Raw genomic sequence first — 25641 nt, 5'->3', positions numbered from 1 at the left:
CTAATTAGACCTTCACTCTGGGAAAGGATGAATGACCCGTCCCGCATCCTGGGTCATGAGCTGGGCAGTACAGACAAGCAGGGATTCTTCGGGGTTCTTCTCACCCATTGGATGCACTCTGTGTCCTCAGCAGGGCATGTCGCCATGTGGGTTTGCTGTTCTAAAGCGGACTCCAGTTATATCTGTAATGGCTAGGACCCTGGATGACCAGGGAAGGTTCTCTGCTTAGCCTTCTTCAGAACTTTCCTTCTCCAGGAAGTATTCACAGACTTGGTGGCTTACAGAAGACTCGTCCCTTGTAGTGGTCTTAGAGTTGAGTCCGCCTTTCAGTGTGACGTGTACAGGGCTCATGGCTGCTTGTTGTTTGGGGCGTTGCTGCTGGCGCTCATCTTCAAAGCCATTTTGCTATTGTGTTCTGTTTTCATTCTGCTCGTAGCTCTTGCCCTTCCAGGGTGAAGGTTCTACTAGACACTTTCAGAGAACTGGCAGGCAGCAGCGAGGTAGGAGAGCTGTTGGTGCAGAAAGCAAAGGGCGCTGAAGTGAAACACCCTGCCCCCCATTTATGCCACTCTGGGTTCAGTGTTTTGCATTTTATTTACTTTTTCTGAAAGTCCTTAAGAATCTACAAATGTATCACCTAATCCTGTCATCGTCTCATTTTACCTCAGTTTCTCTCTGTGGCTTTTTATTCGTGTGTGTGTGTGTGTGTGTGTTGTGTGTGTGTGTGTGTGTGTGTGTGTGTGTGTGTGTGTGTGTGAGAGAGAGAGAGAGAGAGAGAGAGAGAGAGAGAGAGAGAGAGAGAGAGAGAGAATATTTGTGTGAGTATGTAGGAATTTGTGTGTATATTCATGTAGAGGCCACTTCAGGCATTATTCTTCAGTTAACTGTTCAACTTATTTTTTTTGAGACAAGATCCCTGGGTCTCTCGGTGGCCTGGAACTCTCCATTTCAGCTAGGCAGGCTGGCCAGCAACGCCCAGGGATCCACCTGTTTCCATTCCCCCAGTTGTAGGATTACAAGAACGCACCTTCACACAGGTTTTTCACAGAGGCTCTGGTGCTTGAACTCATGTCCTCGGCCTTGTGCGGCGAGCATTTACTGACCAAGCCATCCCCCCAGCCCCTCAATGAGGATGCATTGTGCTTTCTAGCTCATGCCAGAGCTCTTTTCAATACACATTAGCAATGCTTTCTTTTTCTATTTTTCTTGAATTCGTTTTCCTAATCTCTGATTCTTATTTTCCTTCCAAATTTTTTATTTCATGACTATAGGTAGGAGATATCAGGGGAGGGAGAGATGGAACCTAAACCATGTCTTCTGTTGATGTGGTTTCTAATCATTAGATGTGGTACATTTTTGAACTTGGGCATTGACAGTATGGAAAAACCACACAGCCAGCCTAGTTAATTCTAGGCAGAGATTTAACAGTTTTCCTGTACATTCTAACAAGGGTCTAAAAGTTTCCCATTTGCATCTCAAAATTCATTTCAATTTCTGTAATCATGTTACCCTTTTTCCTCATCTCCTTCCCTGTCCCACCACTATGCTAGTTCCTTTGCACTCCCTCGGAAAGTTTTCCCCTTTTCCAGGAGTTTCATAGTCATTGGGGAAAGGTTCTATGAGAGACAGCCAGGCGCTTCCAGCCAGATCCATCTTCAACAGAGTGCACTGGGCCAAGGTCACGCAGCCGGCTGGCAGCAAAGCCAAGTCTTCAATGCAAGGTTCTTTTCTCCCAGGCAAATCCTCAATCTTCAGGACCACCTGCCTCCTTGTCCTGTCAGGGCCTGAGTTATTATGTGATTTAGCAAGTGGCAGCTTGGTAAAAGTTCATTTCTGTTTCAGAGAGTTTTTGCCTGAGGTGAAGTCATGTTGGCAGGGGCTAAACTTCTGCTTTGGGTCTGCATGGATTTAAAAAAAAGAGTGTGCATTGAGCTGGGAATTGCTAAGTGCTTGTTCTAGAGATGAGAAACGTGTTTGTGTGTCCTGGACATGAACTTCAGGCGTCTGAGAGGCCAGGATGATGTGGCTTTGAGGTACCGGTTCTGCTTTATGCTGGGTACCTTAGCAAGCAATCTTCCTGCCTTTTGAAGTGTTCATCAAAGGCCACTTCTTTAATTCCTACAATGGTGCTCCCTTTCCATTGCGATATGCCTCTGCCTAGGTGAGTTTTACTTCTGCTGGGAACCAAAATGTCAGTATTTGAGAATGGACAGGCTGGCTGGCTGAATCGAGGACAAGCTAATACAGATGTTCCAACAGTTAACCTTACCATCCCTGAGGCCAAGATCTGTGGGTGGATCCAGTACTAGCCTTTGAGTGATTTAATCTTCAAATTATTTGAGGCCACTTTATGCTTTGTCCTTAAAAGCCCTTTATTCGACATTTAATGTCCATCTAAGAGGTCATGGTAGATGAAGCCATCTGGTTACCACAGTCTGGCTAGCCAAAGCTAAACTGTCTGAAGGGGCTTCCATGAGCAGTTATATTTAGCATAATACTCAGACCTCAGTAAATATGCTATCTGCATAGTTACCGGTTTGGTGATTTATGGAACTCTGGGTGTTATTACCAGGCTTAATGAATGGATGGGACCTTGGTCTTTACTTTAGGCAATTAAATGTTAATATACTTATAAAATTAAAGCATGTGAACTTGTATCCATCAGCTGGACCTTACTATCTCTTAGGTTTTTGTATGCATGACATTGTGAAATAGACAGATGATAGCATCTAGAAAACGGCCAGAATCAGCCAACAGAGGGGATGTGCACTGGATTCTAAAGTTGTAATGGTTTCAGCTCATTCACCTCTTTATGATTAATTATTAAATCGTGGCATGTCTGTTATGATCTGGTAAGACCATGAGAATCCATGATGCTGGGTGGTGGTGACACGCACATTTAATCCCAGCACTCAGGAGACAAAGGCAAGCGGAACTCTCTGTGAGTTCAAGACCAGTTTGGCCTGCAAAGCCAGGTCCAGTATAGCCAGGGCTGTTACACACAGAAACCCTGCCAAAACCAAATCAAACCAAAACAAAACAGCAACAACAAAAAGAACAACAAGGAGAAATTTCTGGCTTGATTCTGGGGACATAAAATACGATATTTAATAAGTCCACTTTCTGTAGACACCTTCCATTCATTCCCTCACTCAGTGTTGTGTTTCCCTCAGACTATAGATGAGTCCTGAGTATTCAGTGATGAATAAGTGTGGACATAGTCTTCCTACCTCAGATAGTGACCTCCCAGGGGCAGACAGTAAATGAGTGTATGAGCATCTGGAGACTGCAGCCAGGGTGCAGAGGCAGCAGCCTCCTCAGGCGCAGACAAGAGGGGAGGGGCTATTTTTGTCTGAATATTTGAAACATCTTCTCAGGGAATTTGAATTCTCATGGGGAATCATCTGGAGTGAACCTTGTGAAGCCCCAGTGTGTGAATGATCTGAGCAAGAAGTGCAAAGATCCTAAGCACACCGGGATCTTGGCTTTGGCTTCTGAGGAATTCTGATGCTGAGTACTCCTGCCAGAAACTTTCCTCACCTTACCCCAAAGGACGGAAAGTTTTCTCCCCAAGATGGGGCATGATCTGTGGTCCTCTTTGTCTTCTACTGTTCCCTCTAAATAAAAGTGAAAGAGACGTCGCTATTGTGTGGGAAAAGATCAAAGTTGTTCTTCTGGCAGTGGAGGGGGTGAAGGTCTGGCCAGGGTTCATGACTTCCGTGTTCTGTCCCAGCTCTGGACCCCTTCTCTTTGTAACCTTTGGCCTTTTGTCTGTTTACCCACCTGTAAAATTAAGAGCCAGACCAGCTGATCCTTTGTTCTTTGTGTTTGAGAGGGCAGTGGAATCCTTGTGTCTGCTCCCATGCTGTTTGGGGGCGGAATGAATTGCTCTTAGTTGTGGCTTCTTTTCCAGCTGATGGGATTCTCTCCCTTACCCTTGACTTGACCCTTCCTCGTCTGTTGTGACTGAAGGTGACTCTTTTTTTTTCTCAAGATTCATCCTCTCATTGGTAGGTTGAGGCTGAGAGAGAGCTTGCCATACATTCTCCATCATGGTCTTCTCGCTGTCAGAGAACATCACAATGCCTATGTACAAACTGAACGCAGGAAGCTCGGGCATGAGAGAAGGTAGAGTTCTGCTGCCATGTGACGTGGTGAGTCAGACAGAGGCCAGGCAGTCTGTAGAAGTCAAGGGGTCCTAGGAGAGGGCTTGCTTACTGCCTCTGTAACAAGTGAAGAAACCTGGGCCATGAAGACCGTCTTTCCCAAGGTCACAGAGGAGTAAGTGCTGAGGGTGCTGGGGTTGCTGTGCAGTTCCTTGTCACTATGGAAACTGCCCATCCATCCAGGACACACACGACAAACTTAGATATAGCTTCTCTAATGCTTTGTATTGAAAGATTTTGCGAGTCAAATGCATGTAAAACATTTAACCTTTCCATTTTGGAATTATACATGAAGATTAAATATTAATGTTTCAAGTACTTACTTGGTACCTACTGTGTGCCAGACTCTATTTTTGGTCTTTATAGACCTCAAGTTCATCCAGTCCTCTTAACAGTGGTAGGGGGTGGAAGCAATTAGTATTTTAGGCTTACAGATGGCAGAAGGGAGGTTCATTGAGTTTACATTGGCCAAGGTCGTACAGTTAGTAATAACAGAAGAGTTTAATGTCTGACTCTAGGGTCTACAGCTTTCACCATCCCTTGGACTGTATCTCCCAGGACCAAGATAAGCTTCCTCCAATGAAGGTAAGTATGTTTGTGAATCACAAATCTCAGTGTTCAACTTCACAGGATGAAACCATAGCCCAGCAATGATGCAAGCAGACATCCTCGCCTCGATTGCCCTATGGTTTTCCCAGGGTACTCTGCCTTGGGTTGTTTTCCAAACACACTGCTTGTTTCAAAGACACTCAGCGGCAAGGTCATTATTCTTTCTGGAAATGTCCTGACTGGCTCCCATCTTTGTTGCCTTCATTCCTCGTGGGCTATATTGAAGTCCCGACCCTGGCGAAAAGAAACTGCTGATCAGATCACACGCTATTTCCTGTCCTTTTTGGGGACTGTCCAAGCCATCAGAGAGGCGTCATCTCATGTATCACATTCCTACCATTTAAAGAGCTCTGCAACATCCTTTTCCTATTAGGACTATTGTTTCTATCTGTTGAGTCCATGAGTATTTGACATTGGATGACTTTATAAAACATTCTACTAATTGGATTTGTTAAAGCAAATAAATCAAACACTAATTGGAACGTGCCCTGCCATTATTTTTGCTTACTGAATTAGATATAATGGTGTGAAGGCCTTCTTATCATATTTGTGCACTTATTTAAACACCCCCCTGGCACACACTTTTGCAAATTCAATTAGATATTCAAAAAAGAAATTCAATTTATGCAAGACTGGTTTACATTCATTCCGGGGGCAAGACTGCACTCCCCACGACATGCTGCTCACGATTAATAAGCCCTACTTAGATCCTGCCCAGCCTTCAGAGCATCTGTCTGCACGAGGGGAGAATCTCAATGACTCAGGGGCTGGAGCTCTTTAGAATGCGTGTGTCCATAGAACAAGGCTTGCTTCCTGGGCCTGTAAACTACTGTGCTTGCTCGCGCCCCAGCTGCTGGCTGACAGCACAGCTATTGCCCTCTCGATTTCTTCATTTTACAGCGCGGTATTTTGTATTGTAGTTTTGTGCTGGCCTCACAGTGTTGGTAGCCGAACCTTCCTTGGAATCTGCCTTGGTTGGCAGACACAACGGGATTAAATTCAGCTCTGCCCTCCATCTGATACTACATGCATCTTCTGCTCTGGCTTCGGTTTTCTCGTCTGGGTATAGTGGCGATGTCAGTGTCTCACTCAGGAGGTGTTTTTCTGAGTCAGGGGCTCACTCAGGTGGTCCCTTTTCCCAGAGCTAGGTGTGTGATATCAGAAAACAGTGGGTGTGTCTCTCCATCTCCCAGGGAGAGGAAGAGTCAGTCTCTATCTAAGAAATGGGGATTGAGTGTCAGAAACCACATTGCATCAGACACTTGAGTGATGACGGGTGGTACTGTACTGACACTCAGTGATCGTGTTAGCGTTGAGAATGTCCGTGTCACTGAATTAGGATTGTTGTCTGCACCTCAAGCCTGAATCTTCCCTGGCTTTTCAATATACCATGAGTAATGGGTTTTGCATTTTTAAATGGTTAGGATGATAAAGGAATGTTATCTTGTGATAAACAGTTTATATGCAGTTTTAGATCCAGGGAGTGCTGGGCATGGTGGTTCACACCTTGGGAAACGGGTACGGAAGATGACTATGCATTTGAGGTTAGCCTGAATTATCTAACAAGAACCTGTCTCCAGTAGAACAAGGTCATTATTTTATTTATTTATTTATTTAGAAACACAGCTGTGCTCATTCTGTACAGGTTATGCCACCATAACTACAGTGCCTTGCTGAGCATTAGCAACGGAGCTCGGGGCCACTGTGATAAGCAGAACGATGAGGTAGCCCCAAAGATGCCTGACCTGCACAGGAATCTACATCCTGTAGTGTACCCATCCCCTACACGGCAGGGTACATACAGTGTGCTTGTCCCACGCCTCGGTTATGTTAGTGGCGAAGGTGAGAAAGTGTCAGATGTAGCTAAGGTCCCAAATCACTTGACCACAGTTAGTTCTAAGTGATACTCTTAAATGGACCGGCTACATCAGATAAGTTATGCAGAAGAACGAGATCCTGCTTTAAGGAAGAGGTTGCCACAGAAGGCTCATGCAGGGGCCACGTGGTCAGGAATTCTGGGTAGCATCTGTGGGCTGAGAATGGCTGCTGGCGTAGCTATCAAGAAAAACAGGACCACAGTCCTGCAACCTAAGGAACTGGATTCCACCAAAAGCCATGCGAATTCTAAAGAGGTTCAAAATGAATACAGCTCTGAGGGCACCTCGTTTCTGTCCTGGGAGGAAACAGTCTTGCTGATATTGGGGCTTGGGCCTTATAGACACTGCGGATACCAAGTAGGCGTTTTCAGCTGCTGTGTTTGTGGCAATTTATTGGGAAGCCATAGGAAATGAATGTGTTGCTGTGGACTACGGTTTGTCTTCCCCAGAGTCTTCTGTTGAGATCCATATGCTTCATTCCTGCTTCTAACATGGCTAGCTTTGAATACAGAGTCTGGGCCAAAGTTAGATGGGGTCACTGGGGTGGGTGGGATCAGCACTCTTTAGGCAGGGAAGAGATCCTAGAAGTCCAGTTGTCTTTCTGCAAGCATTCCAAGGGAAGGCCATGTGGGGATCTTTGAGAAGGTGGTCATCCACGGCCAGGAAGGAAGTGATCCCCAGAACCCACCTAGCCTGACCTTTGTGTGGAACTTTTATCACCAGAACTGGGAAGAAACAAATGTCTGTTTTGTATGACTCTTCCTGGCATTTTGTTATGGCAACATGAGTGGACGAATACAAACCACAAAGCTGTCAGTATTTCCTGCTTGTTCCTTCATGGAGAAAGTTTGACACCCCTTCCAGTTAAGAAGTAATAAAAACTGCATAAATGGCTTATTAGTTAAAAGCATGTTCTGCTCTTGCAAAGGACTTGGAGGTTTACCTCTACTGTAAGTCCAGCTCCAGGAGATCCAGTGTCTGTCTCTGGCCTCTGCAGGCACCAGGCACATGTACAAACATACATGCAGCCATTCACTCTTATATATAAAATAAAAACAAATAAGTAAGAATTATTTAAGTCACATCTCTCTTTCTGGTTCCCTGTACCCATATATTCTCGCTATCTCTGGAGTGTGTACAGTTCCTTCAGTGTTTAGTATGAGCTGTCTACACATCTGTGAGTAATACATGGATGGAGCTGGTACCATCTTCCAGCAAGGAACCTTCCTGCTTGATTCTCAGCTTCCCCCCATCTCTGACCCTGCTCTCTGCATCATGGTCTCTATGGCAAGCTGAAGGTACAGAGCCTACTCCTGTGCCTTGATTTCTAGACTTGAGGATTAGCACATTGTAGGCTTGCAGCAGCGAGTTATTTGGGAGCAGAGGACATGAAGACTGGCTCAAGACCATCAACCAGTTCTGTTTACAAAGGCATGTTAATTGCTATGGCGACCTAGTCTAACGGGTAAGTGTGTGTATGGACTGAGCTAGTCTGGGTTCAAAGTCAAGCTTTGCCACTTGAGATTATTGTGTTCTTGGAGAACATTTTTGGAGCATTCTATATGTTAGTTTCTTCATGCATGTCATGGTCATCAGTGATCATGTCTAGCTCATGCATTGGCTGTGATAATTAAATGGCTGTTATAGATAACCAGCACATGCTTGGCACAGAGTTCTGTCTGTATTATCATCCCTCAGATTGGCATCTGTTCTATAGTACTCTTCTCTGTCTCTGTGTCCTTATGTTACCATTCCTTGACCCTAGAGCATTGCCGGTTGGAGTTGAGTCCTTAGCAGGCTCTCGCCACGCCTGTTGCTGCAATTCTAATTTCTCTTATCCCAATTCATACAAATTAATATAAATCTAATTTATCATATCCTGTTTGTCCTGCCCTCAACTTCTCTCTTCCAAGGTGGCCTCATGGTTTCTCTTTAGTTCACTATTTGACTTCCCTTTCCACTCAATTTTAAGTCTCAACCTTTGCAAAATTGGGCTAAATACTCTTAAAAGTCCCAGCCTGAACACTGAGCCCTCAGGCCCTCCCCTCACGAAAGGTTCACTGAGTTCACTGTGACCCCCCCCAAGAGAAAGGCATAGAAGGACTACATTCCCCGGTGAGGGCGGCAATCTGGCAGTTTGCCACGAATAAGGTTCATTTTAATGTATTCAACTACTCATTGAATAAAGTCAAGCCCATGCTGTGGCTCCACTTTGGCGGAGACTCCCGTGGCCTACGTATGTTCTCTTGGATCTTTGGAACCTGTGACTGGAAAGATATCACCCTGCGACCTCAGATGTCTCACATCCTGTGACACCAGAGGTGTCCTCTGAGCGCCACAAGCCTGACACTCTGTGTGTTCCTAGTTCGTTCTGTTCTAGTTACACAGACCAGGGTAGGAAGCGTTCCTTTGCCTCCCCCACGCCAGGTTGCCTCAGTTTCTGGTTGTGTTTGTCAACACTGTGAGTTACTCTACCAGCAGTACTGATCACGCGGAACGAAACTGAAGGCAGATCTCTACTTTTTTAGAAATAATTTTCCTCTCTCATGTTTGCCCCAGTTTCCTATCTTCACCTCGCTTCATGGCTGGATATTAAAGGCACTGCTTTCTATTCTCAAAGAAGCAGGATGCGGCTCAGAGTCTGAATATGGAGTATTCCTGAGTATTTCTAAAAGAGGCTGTGCCGGAGCATTGGAGAGCTTTGGTTCCACGATGCCAGGGCGAACATCCCGCTTCCTCTTCTTCATGTGTTTGAGCTGCTTCTAGGGGGTCCGTGAGGCTGCATCTGTAAGATGGGGTAGACACAGCACCAGGGTGAAAATAGTGTAGGTAATGGCTGATCGTAAACGGCTGTTCCTAAAAAGGAGTGTCGCTGTTGTTGTTGCTTACTGACGTCATGCTTTTTCTCCAGCTGGGTAAGTCCCTTGGGAGTTCTGCCATGAGGTTCCGTGTAGAAAGGCCAAGAGCAATGCTTCTTTCCCACAGCAAGAACTGACAGATGACAGTCCCTGGGCAGAACGTAGCCTGCCTCCATTATTATATATGAAGTTTTAAGGGAACGTAGCCACACCGGCTTGTTTCCATATTGGCCATGGTTGCTTTTGTATTGCGAGGGCAGGGCTTAGCAGTTGTGACAGAGACTGTGTAGACACAAAGCTAAAGATACTTACTATTTGACCCTTTGTAGAAAAGTTTGCTGAAGCCTGTCTTTGAGAAGGGGGTTGTGGTTTTCTGTTTCTGTATGCAAACAGATTTACATAGACAACAGCGCAGTTCACATGCAGTGCCTGGCACCCAGCAGAAGGTAACCAATTTTCCATCCCTCTTCTGAACTTAATTCTGCTCTGGAACACATAGGATCATATCTGAGAAATGCAGAGGCAGGCACATTTATATTTTTATTGAATTCTATTCCTCTCTCATTTCCAAAAGAAGAGCTCATGTTTAAAAAAAAATTCTGATTGGCACTATAAACCTTATTTATGCTTTAATGTCTCCTAAAGTATGTAGCCCACACTATTTTTACTCCCTTACAGATGCTGATATGCTATACGTTACCAAATCCAAATGGATTTTCAAAATCCAATTTCCTTGCTCCAGTCTTCCGTTTCTCTGTTGACTTTTTATGTCTGACTTGCATCAGAGCATCCGGGGCTTTTGCCACGTTTTTACCTCGACCTGTCCAGTGAAATAGCTCGTGTGCTCAAGAGGAGAGTCCTCGGGTAGTGGCTGCCCTTCCCTGTCCTCCTGTGACTCTGTGAATCTCCATCAGGCTTGATGGTGGCTTCTGGAGGCAGCCTGAGCTAGTTCTTGGAGCGGAGGTGGAGACGAAGGTGCTATTTCCTCCCCAAATGATTGTGCTAAGGTTGGCACGGGTTACCTGGCCCTGCGTGCTCCTTATGTCTGAATGAGGTCAGTGTCCAAATGACTTTTCTTCAGGGATTCTTTCCAATCGTATATCTTCCTTAAGTGGCCTGCCACAAATACCTTACAGAGATTGCTAGGCCTTTCGTGTTATGGTCTCTAGGGAAGACAGGTAGATGTCATTTTTGAATGATCAGCATTACCTACAAAAGTCTTGAGGTCTTGAGTGTTGGATCAGCATTTCTTGCAGTGCGTTTGGGAGAGTTTTGATTTCTTTTCTTCTCTTCTCCCTTCCTGCTGACTCCTAGTGTCCATGGCACCATGACTTACTGCGATTTCTGCATCTCTGTGGCCTCTGTGGGTTACTAGCTACTTCTGATATTCTAGAATACTTAGATCTTACGATGAGAAGGTTCCCTGTGGCCATCTTGTTTCTATATTCCAGAAACTACATGGGAATGGATGGGAATGGTTGGGAAATTGTCTCTAGAGGCATGTCACCTGCTGTCCGTGCCCAGTCTCAAGCTCATGATCACTCTCATTCTTTATCTGTTGTCTGGGAGGAAGGAAATGCAGGAATGATTGTGTTGGAAATCATCCCGAAGTGTATTTTTTCTCCTTACTAGTTTGAAACATGGTCTACCTCGAGCCACGTGAGCAGGGAGGAGGTATCTATTGGTTGGCACTGGGTCCCAGTTGTTTGTTTATCCTGGTGGTATGTTTGGGTGATGCTATCAATTTATAATGAGAAGAATTATGAGAAGCATTCTCATGAGACTCACTATGTACTCCTTGTGTGGATGTAGTCTCAGATCGGGGTGGCGTTTCATTATGGGATATGAGGGTCACCACGAATATTTCTGCAGAGGCTTTTGTCTGATCTGTGTTCACGGATTTGTTGTCATTTTCCTTGGACAGTTTGGCTTTTATTATGAGAACACAATGTCCAGTACCTGGGAAGCTTTCGCTGTTGACAGAGGGAGAGTCAGGAGCTCAGAGTCGGGCGCATAGCCTCATTTAGGCAGATGGACATGTGGGAAATTAAAGTATGGTTTCACAACTCCCTCCTTCGACCCTGCTTTGCTCTTTCTTTCCCTGTCCTCAATGTCACCAGACTCTACATCCTCCTTCTGAATACAGGGGGCTGATGCAGTGGGATGGTGAACAGTTAGCATCTCCTAAAGATGCTCTGCTGTCTAGGTTTCACACAGAGCATAGATGGGAACTTAAAACCCACTGCTCATATTCCCTTCTTTGCTCAAAATCTGGGTGGTGTGTAAAAGTCCTGACTGTGTGCCTGGCTGAAATGCAGATTGTGTGTGTGTGTGTGTGTGTGTGTGTGTGTGTGTGTGTGTGTGTGATGTTGTGTGACACAGGGGCTTGTATCTAGAACTGCTCTGTGGTGAGACATTAAAGACACGCATAAGCCATGACAAACTCTGGTATAAAGCAGGGTCTGAATATCCAGAGAAAACAGTGGCTCGTGACAGAGTATGGTGCCGTGTTTGCTTGCTCTAGTAAGCTCCTCTTTTATGAACATTCCACTGTCGTTCCTTCTGTCTTTGAATGCTACCGTCTGCAGCCTCGGCCACCAAAGGCCTTTGCAGCATCAGAGAAGCTGGGAAGGACAGCGTGTCAGGGATGCTTTTTGTGTGTAGCCCCTGTCTCTGAGAGGTTGTCATGGTGGAGGGTCATCGTAGTGAAAGTCCGCTTCCAATTAATGCTGAGAAATCTTGGACCACTCCAACTTGGCGATTCTCTCACCCACTCCCAACCGTGGCCTCTGGAGTACACACTTACATTTGCAACTATTCTTCAACTTGCTTAATTATTGCTTACCTGCCTTACTACTCTTCAGACATCTCTCTGGAAACCCCTGTGTAGCCAGTGCTAGCACTATATCTATTCTTTAGCAAGGGACTTTGTTGAATTAGCAAAGAACTACAGTAAAGCAAATATTTTTCTCTCCACCAGGACATCAGTCACGGTCCCACCCAGAAATTCCCCACTGGCCTTACTGCAGATTTCAGTTTTTTGTTGTGCTTCTTGGAACTCTTTACCTTTTTGTTCCTCTCAAGATGTTTGTTTTTGTATGACTCCTATTTATTTACTGCAAAGCACTTCTCAACTCCTGCCCCTCCAGAATGGGACCAGCCCTCTATTGCTGAGCCCAGCATTCACCGGGATACCGTCATAACCTGCTCAAGTGACTATAACAGAATATCTTAATCTGGGTGATTTATGAACAAAATAAAAACTTGTTCACAATTCTGGAGGTTTGGAAGTCTGCAACAGGACAGCAGCTGGTGCAGGGTCTCACGACAGCCCGTTCTCCTCGGTGCCTCCTTTTCATCTTGTTTACATTTCATTCGTTTTGCTTATCACACAAACTCATAGGTTTGATTATGACATTTTCACATGTACTTTCTTTTCATTGGCCTCCTCCCCTCCCCCTCTCCATCTCCCTCTTCCTCTCCTGTCGTCCTTTCATGTTGCTTTCATATCATATGAATTCTATTGTCCTCTTCTTGGCCTTCCTCCTGCAAAGCTCACTTGGCAGAAGGACTGAGTGTGCTCCCTAGGGCTTCTTTTATCAGGACAGGAAGCTCCTACCTGAGCGCCAAACCCTCATAACCCAGTTGCCTCCTCAAAAGCCCCCCTCTTAATCCCACTTCCTAGGAGGTGAGTTCCAGCATAGGAACTGGAAAAGGACACAGGCTGGAGGCCTGTAGTGAATGGGGCTCAGCTTATGATGGGGACATATGGGAGTTTGGAGAGGGGCAGGGTGCTGAACGCCAGGGAGACAACACAGGGAAGAGATGGACTAGAATAGGAATGGGTGTGGACCACCAGCCAGGAGGCCACGGCAGACGCAGGCCAGCAGGTGCCAGCTCCTTCTGTGGACCAGCCTGTGCTCCTTTTGTGATCTCCATCCTCCGGCCTTCTGCCTGTGAAGATGCTCCTCTCCCGCCAGGCCCTGCTAACTCTCTCAGTTAGAATAGTGGGCTCCTGTGTCTCTGGTCACAGCAGCTCTCCTAGTTGGAGCCTCCATTCTAATCCTTTATCTCATTCAATGTCACCTTGAGTGGAATCACAACCCAAATATACGCTGTTTATCCTTGCCAATATGAAACAGACACAGCATAATGTCAAATGAAGGATGGCTTGAACTTTAGGGGAAAACCTAGAAACCCTCACTGTTGACTTTCTCGTCTTCCAAATGCATGGTAGTCTAATTCTTTACCAATTTGTTCTTCCAACTCCATGAAACATGGGTTTTCAGTCTACTTTTACAGGGAAGAAGGTGGGGGGGGGGCGGGTGCAGAGTATATTCTGTGTTTACTTTTCATAGTCAATCCATTAAAAACATATCATAAGGTGGGTGTTCCCTTCCACTGGTGGGAAAACCGAGACTCCCCACCTCCCACCCCTGGTGTGAATCAGGTGGACCAAGCTCACAGTTTTGCAAAGCTGAGGTGTCATGTAATCCTGCTGGATTCTGAAGCTCCTGTTTGTTCCTCAGCATCCAGCATCCATTATCTGGAGCTGGACGCCATTACAGAGGCATGCCCTGGCATTCCTTGTCCCTACTCAAAATGAGACGTTCCTGTTTATATTCTCAGGAAGTCAGACTGAAATCAATGTAACTAGCCTTATTAACTTTCTTAAATGGGGGACGGGTCACCAATGCCAGAAACTTTTCTGGGATCGCCAAGGCAAATATAAAAATCTAGTTTGCCTGTTGCCTGCTTTTGGTTCTTTCTTTTTTCTTTCTTTCTCTCTCTCTTCCTCCCTCCCTCCTTTCTTTCTTTCCTTTTCTTTTCTTTCTCCTCCTCCTTCTCTTCCTTCTCTCTCTTTCTTTCCTTCTCTTTTCTTTCTCCTCCTCTTCCTTCTCTTTCTTTCTTCTCCTATTTTGGTTTGGTTATTTTTCCTCTAACACCCCTCTAGAGTTTAAAACCCAAAGTTGTAAATGAAGAATTGGTGGGGGAGGGGTAACTGCCAAGCTTCATGCGTGGGGCTATACTTACCCATCTCTCTTTTGTCTGCAGGTGGCTGTTCCTTTGATGAGCACTACAGCAACTGTGGGTATAGCGTGGCTCTGGGCACCAATGGGTTTACCTGGGAGCAGATTAACACCTGGGAGAAGCCAATGCTGGACCCAGCTGTGCCTACAGGTATGTGACCCATCATGTTTGGGGCTGAGATGGAGGTGGCTGGAATTTGCAGTGGCTCATGGGGAAGGACCTTTTTATGGATTGAGGTGAGAGAATAGTAGGTTAATATGTAAATAGTGAATTGCCCGTCTTTAGAGGTGTTCAGGCAAGGCTAAGTGAGTTCTTTAGAATGGAGTGATAGTTATAGGCCATCAGGATCCAGAGACCTGTAGGATTATTTTTACTCCGAGATTTTTAAGCTCTGTCTATGCACAGGGTATCACTGAGTTTTGCTGTGTTGTCTGACGGTAATGACATTTTAGAAAAAGACGAGATTGCTCCTTTTCTCTATAAGCATGAGTTGTACACATCAGGACGTTCCCACTGTTAAATTAGTATAGCTTTGGTGACTGTCCTAACATCCAAAATACCAGGCTTATTTAACCAATGTAAAGTCTTGATGGATGCCTGCATGAGGCAGGCCAGTGAGAGAGGTGAACCTGTTGGGTTTTAGGGGATGTATTTGGAGGAGGAATACACATACTCAAAGAGAACCCTGTCAGAGTTGGTGAATTGGGCAGGGCATAGCAGCAAGGTTGCATGGTGATGTGAGCCAGGATGTCCTACATCCCTGTGAAGGTTATCCTTTTGAACAGTGAGAAAGCCAATTGGCTATAGGACATGAGAGGATGTTGTCTATGGAGACCTCCTGGCCAGTGACTCCATGTAACATACATATTGTCTTGTATTGCCTCAGCCCTCCCTCAGGCTCACCCCGGTTTTCTGCTAGTTCAACCTGTCTTTAAGCACTAGAGTTATTTGTGTTTGTTTTGTACTCTCCTCATGGATGGCTTCTCCAACACCATTGCTTCAGGTTCTATCTGAGCACAGATGTGCCAACATCTATGACTCCCACTGCTATGCCCTCTTGATCAACTCTGAGGAGAGGGTTTCTGGAATATCAGTAAGTGGAGACAGAGGAGATTCTCAGAAGAATCTAGGGGCAGAAATGTCCTCTCTGACTTTGAGCTTGACTCCAAAGCAGGAGACCCCTGGATGGATTTGCATGGTTCCTACTAAGGCTGCATCATGTCTGTTTCTCAGGAGGGTCTTGAGTTCAAGGCTATCCCAAAAGGAAAGAAACAAGCCAGAAGTTACTAAATTGTAAATTTCAGATTAGATGGGGTCTTATTTTGTCTGAGCAGAGGTATCAGTTGTCAAATATTTCAATGACTAAGGCAGCATGGGAAAACTGTATCTGTTGCCTCCTTGTGGTTTTTAGTAATGCTGACTTTATTTCTGTAGTATCCCAGTCATTCGTCCCATTAGGATCCCAAAAGCTAAAACACTTGTGCTTAATAAATAAATAAACAAATTCCAATGCTGGCATGGAACTCACTATGTAGATCAGACTGCTGTTGAATTCACAGAAATCAGTCTGCCTCTGCCTCTTGAGTACTGGCATTAACAGTGTGTGTCACCATCCCTACATGTTCTTGGCCATCTTTGAGACTGATCAAATCTGGATCTTATAGTGCATGCATGTGTGTGCATATATGTATTCATGTGTGTATGAGTGATGGGTGTGCATGCATCCATGTGTGTATGCATCAGTGTGTAAATGTATATATACATGAGTGTTAAGTGCATATATGTGTGCATTTGTATGCATCCATGTGTGTCAGTGTGTGTGTATATTCATGCACGTATCTGTATATCTTTAGCCCACTCAAAATCATGTAGTGTGTCATGATCCAACATTTTCAAAATTAGCCTTCCTTCTTTCCTCCCTTCCTCCCTTCCTCCCTCCCTCCCTCCCTCCTTTCCTTCCTTCCTTCCTTCCTTCCTTCCTTCCTTCCTTCCTTCCTTCCTTCCTCCTTTTCTTCTTTTCTTCTTGAGATAACATAGAACTTAAGATCTTCCTCCTAAGTGATGGGATTGCAAGTGTCTACCAACATGCCTAGCTAAAGTGAACTCTTAATTCACCCTTTCCCCTTCCATGTCTATGCACTCTATGGAATGATTCAGAAGCCAGTGGTTCTATTTGTTTCTCCCACCCCCCGTGTGATAGTCTCTTCATCCGAATGTCTCCCTAGTTCTGACTCCATCACAGGTATGTCTGGTTTCTTTGCCTAGACTCTCATCCTTCTGGTGCAGATCACCTCTGTTTCTCTTTTGGGAACCTGGGGAGCTTTGTTCTGGTTCTTTGAGTTATTCTTTTGAGTTCAATCCGTACAGAAGCCAAAGAGCTTCTGGTGGGATACAGGGCTGTCCATTCCCTTGCCCCTTCATCCCTCTGCAGTTTCTCTCTTAAAGATTTTTGAGGTCTCCTGATGCTCTGAGATGACAAAGTCCTGCTGTTCCCTTAAGACCCTGACAGCTTATCCTGCCTCCACTTCCTCCCTGACCAGTTCTGCTTCCCCTGCCTCAGGAACTCGCACATGACACTCCCAGGAAGCCCTTCCCTCTAGTCTGCCCTGACGTTGTGACTTCTTCCCATTCAGTCTGGGGTGGCTCTTGGTAAAGATCCCCACATTGTGACTAACGTCCCTCAGATGAGAAATCCACATAACTGGGGACCACAGTAGCCTTGTTCACAGCTGCATCGTCAGCAGCCGCGGGATGTGTGACTGATGGAGCATTCACGTCACAGTGTGCTGGAAGGGGGCACGGATGGGGTCACGCACTGAAGCGGTTAGTAACAAAGACATGAGCTACACTTTAGAGACCTTTGACACTCTTCTTCCTGATCACGTGCTTATCCCACTCGTGTTTTCTTCCTATTATCCTTCCCATTTTACAGAGAAGAAAACCAAGGTTCTAGGCAGCAACCTGGCAAGATGGATGCCTCCTCCTCCCCTCCCACTTCCCCTCCCTGAGGCATGATGATTACTTCTAATCTTAATTTTCTCAGCCCCTTATTACAGCCAGAGTGTCATTTTGTAAATATTGGATCATGCTAATACAATCTTCTGAGCATTCCTAATAGAGGCATTTGATAGTGATCACTGAAATGAGTCTGTCAGGGGCTCTGTGTGCTGCTCAGGCTGAGAGGCATGGAAGCAAATTTGGATGAGGGGAGAAACTGTTCTTGCAGGCATCGGCCGGAATCTTACTTGTGTTCTGTGGTCCAGTACTTTCCATCTCTTCGGAAACCTAGCTTGAGTCTGTTTATTCAGATGGCCCTTGCTGTTTATTGATTCCCTCGGGGCGACAAGCTCTGTGTCATAGTTGGCCTGAATGGATAGGATCATGTCTTTTTGGAGCTTAATCTCTTTAGTGGCTTGGCCTTTAAGTAGACTGTGATCCACACACTGTGAGACCTACCCAGTCCTGGGCCATCTAATGCCGTCTTTTTGCAAACGCCGTCCCTTACCTCTCAGTGCTCCAGATACCGTGGCTGGCCTGGTGATCGGACATGTCACATTCTTTCCTGGCATAGGAACTTCAAACATGCTCCTTCTGCTCGCTGGAATGCCTTTCTTTATCATTTATAATCTTCTTCAAGTCTCGGCTCATGCAGCTTCCCATAGACACCTCTCCTCACTGCACAACTGAAGGAGGTTTCCTAAGGTGTCTGATTGTCGCCCCCAGTTCCTTGCTTTCAAGGCCCTTGTTATAGACCCAATGTTAGCTTCGCAACAGCTGCGGAAAAAACACCTAAGAGAACCAACTTAAAGGAAGAAACATTTATTAGGGCTCAGGCCAAGGTGAAGTGGATCTATGGCTCTGGACCTGAGGCAGGGAGAGCAGAACGCAATGGCAGTGAGGATGTGAGACAGAGGATGCCTCCCCGCATGGAGTCCAGGAAGCAAGGAGACAGAAGAAGTCACATGTTCAATGATGTTTGTCCCTCAGTCTGGCTCAGCTTTCTCAGTTCCCCCTTTTTTCTGGTAGTGCATTCAATGATTAATCTATCAAAAACGAATCCCTTGGGGGGAGCCCTTGTCATTCAATCAATTCTCTAAATTCCCACTTCTGAATGTTGCAGTGGAGACCAAGTCTTCACACGTGGGCCTTCTAGAGATATTTCAGATTCAAACCACAACACACATTAGCTTCTTCCAGTCTTGTGCCAGAGCGGAGTGATGCTGGCACCTGGATGCTCCTGAGTGATGCTGGCACCTGGATGCTCCTGAGTGATGCTGGTACCTGGATGCTCCTGAGTGATGCTGGCACCTGGATGTTCCTGTCTCAGTTCTCTCACTTCTCACTGGAAGATCCGCGTGAGAGCTCCCTGGAGATGGCTGGGTGAGTGTGAACGGTCAGCCTAGGTGGGCCTCAGGTAGTGTTAGCTGCCCCAGACTCTTTCCTTGTTCTGGAACCTTCTGGAAATGTAAGAGTAGGACCACCTGAGATCCCATGCCTCCCTCAAGCCCACTGATACCCAATGCTACTTCACAAGGGGGAGATGTTTAGCAGCTGATTAGGCATGAGTCACACAGGCAAGAGAAGCTTCTCACTTCCCAGAATGCACTGCCTGTAGTTCAGCCCCCCGAATCCAGTACTGTCCCCCTATCACACTCTTCCCCACCTTCTCCATGGAGAAGTCTTTGGGCCAGCATTCCAGGCTTCAGACCTGCTTTCCATGCATCATGTCTGTGGCTCCATCACAGAGGACTAGAGGAAGGCTTGCAACACCCACAAACCCTCTCTAGGGCTCTGTCTTATCTAACTGTAGCTGCCACAGATCCTTACGCTTGGCATGAACTAAAGGTTTCCACACAGTGGTCCAGAGATTTATCCAGAGGGAGGGGCATAACAATGCATGTGTTGTAGGTGCTGTGTGCGTGTGTGTGTGTGTGTGTGTGTATGGGGGGACTGACATGAGCACACTCGCATTTGTTGGTACATTGGTATGGTGTGCCTCTGAAGGTCAGCATCTTCCTCAGTTGCTCTCTACCTTGCTTCATTTTTACAGAGGATCTTTCTCCTTTACCTGGCCAGCAAGCCTCAGGCATCTCCTTTTGTCTACCTTCCCAGGGCCAAAATTCTACACGCATGCTAACACACTGAACTTCTTTATGTGCTTCTAGAGCTCCATCTCAGGACCTCATGCTGGCACGGCCAGTAGTTTACCCACGGAGCTACATCTCCAGGCCCCCGGTGTGTGACTCTCAGGTCACACGTCTGTGTGTACAAAAAATTCTTTATTTCTCCACTTTACATCACCTTAGCTTTGACTCTGATCCCACAGGGAGTTGAGATCTTAAATTTTACTCGTTTATTCTGTGACTATCTTGAGGCTTATGCTGGTCATTATGATTTCATTAGGAAGTCTTCTGTGACCTCCCCTAAATCCCTTTGTTATGGATTGGATAGCTATGGCCCTCATAGACTCATGTGTTTGAATGTTTGGTGACAGGAAGTGGCAGTATTAGGAGGTGTGGTCTTGTTGGAGTAGTTGTGGGCTTGTTGGAGTAGTTGTGGGCTTGGAGTAGTTGTGGTCTTGTTGTAGGAAGTGTGTCGCTGTGAGGGCAGGCTTTGAGGTCTCATATGCTCAAACTACAGTCAATGTGGCACACAGTCTCCTTCTGCCTGTGGATCAAGATGTAGAACTCTCAGCTCCTTCTTCAGCGCCATGCCTGCATGCATGCTAGCATGCTTCTCTCCACGATGATAATGGACTAAGCCTTTGAAACTGTAAGCCAGCACCGATTACGTATTTTCCTTTATAAGAGTTGCTGTAGTCATGGTGTCTCTTTACAGCCATAGAAGCAAACCCCGACTAAGACACCCTTCCCTATTCTGCTTCTTTCTGAGGCTGGGAGCCTTTTGCTGGGACTAGCTGGCCCTGGTTCCCACTCATCATCCTGTCTTTGGCCTTTCCCGCAAGTGCTTCTGCAAAGCAGGGTGGTCCAGCAAGTCCTTCTCTGAATCCTTCCAGGATGGGAAACCTCTTCCCTCCCCTGCTTGCCTCCCCCTAAATGCAGCCTTCTGTCCCAGCATTTCTATAGTCCATGGCAAACTCTCCACAGTAACTCTAAACTTTTGAGAACCGGAGGAAAGAAGAAAGCAACCTTGACTTTAAGTAGCTTCTCTCTGGACCACACACATGCAGGGAGAACAGAGAAATACCAAGTTTAGTAGTTGTCTGTAATGTTGGAAAGGACAGGAGCTGGAGATAATCCAGGAAGAACATGGGACACCCTGCAACCAGCCCACTCTACCCATCAGTCTCTCCCATGGGAGTAGATACAGCTTCCGCCATGGCTCTGGGCTCCCTTTCATGCCCTTGACCTCTTAGGCCACCTGTCTCCACCTTTCTGCTAATATTTATGGAGGACTGCCATCAGCTATGGACTGAACTGTGCCTCTTCAGAGGGCATGTAGAAGTTCTAAATGCTGGTACTTGTGCACTTGACCTTGTTTGGAAATGATTTGGAGTCCTTATTTCCATGACTTCCTTAAGATGAAGACATACTGGTTTTATGGGGTGTCAGTCTAATATGGCAAAGAGGAGGTCTAGTTAGGGTTTCTGTTGTGAGAAAACAGTATGACCAAAAGAAACTTGCAGAGGAGAAGGGTTTACTTTATCTTACAATGCTTGGGTTGCTGTTCTTCACTGAGGTAAGTCAGAGGAACTCAGGGCCAGAACTTAGAGGCAGGAACTGAAGCAGAAGCCCTGGTAACCCTACTCAGCGACTTGCTTCTCGTGGCTTGCTTGTCTGCCTTATTTATCCATCCAGGGCCACCTGCCTTGGGTGGCAACTCCTATAATGGGTTAGCATTCCCACATCAATCAATAACTGGGAAAATGTCCCAGAGGTTTGCCTATTGGCTAATCTCACAGAGGCCTTTTCTCAGTTGTGGTTGCCTCCTTTCAGATATGTCCCAGTTTGTGTCAAGTGGACAAAACCCAACCAGCTCATGGGGCAGAGACACACAGATACCCAGGGGAAAAGGTCACATGAAGATCAAGGCAGATATTGGCGTAATGCATCTATGAACCAAGGAAGGCCAATGGTAGCCAGCAAAAGGCAGGGCCTAGCCAATGTAGAAAAGGCTGCCTTCCTGGAGCCTTTAGTGGGAACATGGTTCAGCGTGATTCTGAACTTTTGGACTCCAGACCTGGGATAGAATAGGTTTCTCTTGTCTTCAGTTACCAGTTTGTGGTACTTAAGAAAGTTGAAGCCCAGTCAATCCCACATCAGTGCCCCTGCCCAGCCCTCCTTCCCAGGGCACTTTTTCCACACAGGAATTTATCCAAGGGCATTAGAAAGGCTAGAAGCTGGTATTTACTTTGTGCCTACTGTAACCAAGAATTGGATTAGGCATTTTCCCACACACTATTTGATCTACTTTTCAACACCCCCTGCCCCAGCAGTTCTGTGATACTGTTGCCTTTTCATCTGGGAGTGTACTGGGTCCCAGAGAACTAAGTAACTGGTCCAAGATCACATAATCTCCACAGCAGGGGAGGCAGGCTTGGAATCCTGGCCAGTGAAATATAAATTGTGTGCATGTTTCTGTCATCAACTGAGTATCTTTTAAAATGATTTCTATTTGCAGTGTGATTTATGATGGCAAAAACAATGCATATTCATGCAGGGGAATATACACAATAGACACAGCTACAGAGAACAAAGTAGAAGTCATGCATGCATACAAATACACATAAATATGTTTCTTCGTATGCTTTTTGAAAAGCGTTTTCCCATATCGTTAAATATTTCTCAAATCATGGTTTCTAAAAGCTTCGGGGTTTTCCATCCCAACGACTGATCCACAGTTTATTTAACAACCCAGGCTCATTGCATATTTAAGTTCCTTGTATTTACGTCTGAACCACATTGCAGGCACTCTTTGTGTGCATACACTGGTGTAATCTTCTCCAGTAGGACTTTCCAAACTTGCCTTCAGTGGGATATGTTTCTCTGTTCCCTCGTGTACCCCCAAACTAGAATGGTTGCGCATTATTTTTAAGATATGGGGGAAGAACACGATCCCCATGTCAAACCTGGTTGGGAAAATGCTTTGAAAATTCTAAAGCAGCAGAGGAGTTGGGGGCTGATGGCAGTCTGCTCAGAGTAATGGAGTAGCTCATGGTTTGATTGCTAGAAGGATGGAGACTCTCCGCGGTGTTTTAGAAGGAATTATTTATGCCAAGATGGGCGTCACCTATACAGAGCATCATGGGATTGCCAGCGTTGATTAGATGGATGGCAGGTTTGTTCATGATCTGTGTGCTAAGCTAGATTTTGTTAGTTTGCAGACAAGGTCAACATCTTACTTGTATCTGTCCCTGCAATGCTGGGATTTAACAAGTAACTGTCAAATTAATTAAGTGTGTGTAATTGTGCATGTCTATATGTGTGTGCATGTAAGCATGCATGCATGTGTGTGTGGTTGTGTATGTATGTGTGTACTTATATAAACATGTGTGAATGCTTGTATGTATGTATGTATGTGCCTGCCTATGTGAGTGTGTGTGTGTGTGTGTGTTTGTGTGCATTTATGAACTTGCCTGTATGTGCATGTGTATTTGTGGATGCCAGGGACATGGGGTGTCTTTTGGGATCGATCACTGCTGTCTGCTTTAATTGCTGAGGCAGAGCTCTTGCTGAATCCAGAGCTCACCAGTTTTGCTAGACTAGTCATCCAGCACACCTGGGAATTGCCCTTCTTTGTCTCCCATTTGTGACTCTCAGGACTGTAGGTTACTGCTGTGCCTGTTATATGGATGTTGGGGATCCAGCCTCCAGTCCTCATGGAAATGCAGCAAGTACCTCATTCACTGAGTCACCTCTCCCCTGCAGTATTACTTATTGTGTGTGTGTGTGTGTATGTGTGTGTGTGTGTTTGCTATGGTAGCGGTGTTGAGGAACAGTTTCCAGAGTTGAATCTCTCCTTCTACTATGGGTTCTGATGAACTCAGATCATCGGGCTTGCATAACAAGCTTTAACTCACTGAGCCCTACCACTGGCCTGGGTGTTTTCATGATATAACTCTGGCATCCACCCTAAAGGCCAGCTTCTTCTACCTTTTCATCCCCTTCTTTCCTTCCTTCCTTCCTTCCTTCCTTCCTTCCTTCCTTCCTTCCTTCCTTCCTTCCTTCCTTTCTTCCTTCCTCCTCCATCCTTTCTTCCTCTCTCCCTCCTTCCCTCCCTTCTCTATCTATCTATCTATCTATCTATCTATCTATCTATCTATCTATCTATCTATCTTCTCTGTGTCTGGTTTTGGAAGACCATCTTGCTAGGTAATTTTAGCAATCTCCCATTGAAATGAACCTTGGAAAATTATAGAGCTAAGACACTCAAGTACCAACTAACAGTCTGAGATGGCTGCACAGGTAACCTGGATGCAGCCATCCGACTCTCCTGCCATGGATTTTCATTTAGGAGTTCTTGAACAGCATCCAGAGCTTGAGAGCTGGGTGTCATGGGAGAGTGGTAGTGCTTGACCACAGTGCTGGAACTAAAAAATGTTGCTTTCTGGCCAGCCAGAACTGCTTTATAGTCTGCTTTTCAAAAAAATTAGTCTTTTTAAATGACATTTAACAGCATTCTTTGAGAACATTCCTAGTTTTGAGAAAGATAGTCATAGTTGACTTTTCTTGTTAGCCGCAAGCCCTAGGTGTCATACGGTCATGCCTTTGCTGTACTTACTGAGCCATTTGGCTAGAGAATACACCATGTCCAACTTCTCCTATCAGAGCCCACCTCTTCTAGAAGCTTGCCTGGACTCTTCTAATCACTTTTTTCTCCACTGTGCTTCTGTTGTTGAGTTTACCACTGGAAGTTGTATCTGGTGCTGCACTAGGGCTAAGAGCCTCTTCAAGACATGGATGATGTTCATGTTTCCAGTGTTGAGCACATGGTGATGCACAGATGGACTCGGTAGGTAGTGGGATATTAGTGGAGTCGAGGGGAAGTGATTTCAGAAGCATTTTCAGCTCTGATGTTTTCATATGCTCAGAAGCCCTGTGGCCTTCACAGTTTGAGTGTGTTACTGTTTGCTGGATGAGGTTGTACCGAGGAGCATCAAATGGTTCATCCTTGAAGGTCATTTGGGGCTTGTTTTCCGTTGTTCCTTGAATTCGTAGACCAGGTAAAAGAATTTTGGGGATACTCCCTTCCATCATACAGAAGTGGGACAAACACTCTGAATGGTGGGGAGTGGAATTTGGGAGGGACACTCTGGGGAAAGCTTTGTACATCCCAATCTCATTTATTGTTCCTTTCAAAGTATTAATGCTAAAATGGCCCAGATACATGGTCTTTACCCTAATATCACTAATAATATCCTTTATCCTAACGTCATTCCTAATATCACTCACTACTGATTGGTTCAAAACTCCATCTTCCTAGATTCCCATTCAGATTTTCTTCCATTTGTCTTCCCTCATTAATGATAAAATATTGCATATTAATTCTTTTAACAATGTCTGGTTTGTACATATGTGTTAATTCTTTCTTGTTCTTGTCTCAGATGATCCAAATATCACTATTTACAGATCGGCATGTTTTGAAAGAGAAAAGGAAATGGGAAAAGGAAGGAGAATAAGAGAAAAAAAGGAAAGAGGGTACTAAATGACAGAAGATGACGAGAAGACAGAGAGAGCATAGATCTACAGTAATTATAAATATACAGATACATATATATTATAAAGATTACTATAATTGTCCTGATCATAGGGGAGTGGTATTTATATAATAGTTATCTTGCAGCAGGGTGCTATTCTAAGCAGATTAAAGACATTCACCAATGTAATCCCTAAAATATTCTTCTTAAGTACATATTATTATCTACATCTTAAAAATGAGGAGAGTCAGGCACAGAAAGCTTAAATGGCTCGTCTAGAGTCACCACTGACATGTGGTGCAAGGATTCATCCTCAGGAAGTCTGGGTGGGTTCATCCTCAGGAAGTCTAGGGATACAGATTCCAACTCCTTCTGCAGTCCCCTGACCGATCTGTCATCCATCTCTTCTCCCACTACTGTATGCAGGTTCAATTGGCCCTCTA

The 25641-nt window shown here is 45.4% G+C and overlaps 1 protein-coding gene across 13 annotated transcripts in view; it reads left to right on the top strand.

Moving 5' to 3' along the window:
* Ptprt (protein tyrosine phosphatase receptor type T) overlaps positions 1–25641 on the top strand; it is a 1058455-nt gene that overhangs the window by 263142 nt on the left and 769672 nt on the right. For all 13 annotated transcript variants that reach the window (XM_075962946.1, XM_075962941.1, XM_075962945.1 and 10 more), the window contains exon 2: positions 14566–14691. In XM_075962946.1, the coding sequence (XP_075819061.1) occupies positions 14566–14691 (126 nt within the window). The remainder of the gene's footprint in view (positions 1–14565; positions 14692–25641) is intronic.

The sequence above is a fragment of the Microtus pennsylvanicus genome, chromosome 2 (assembly GCF_037038515.1).
Source record: "Microtus pennsylvanicus isolate mMicPen1 chromosome 2, mMicPen1.hap1, whole genome shotgun sequence".
In the NCBI taxonomy this organism is placed as follows: Eukaryota; Metazoa; Chordata; class Mammalia; order Rodentia; family Cricetidae; genus Microtus; species Microtus pennsylvanicus.
This window is presented reverse-complemented; position numbering and strand designations above follow the sequence as displayed.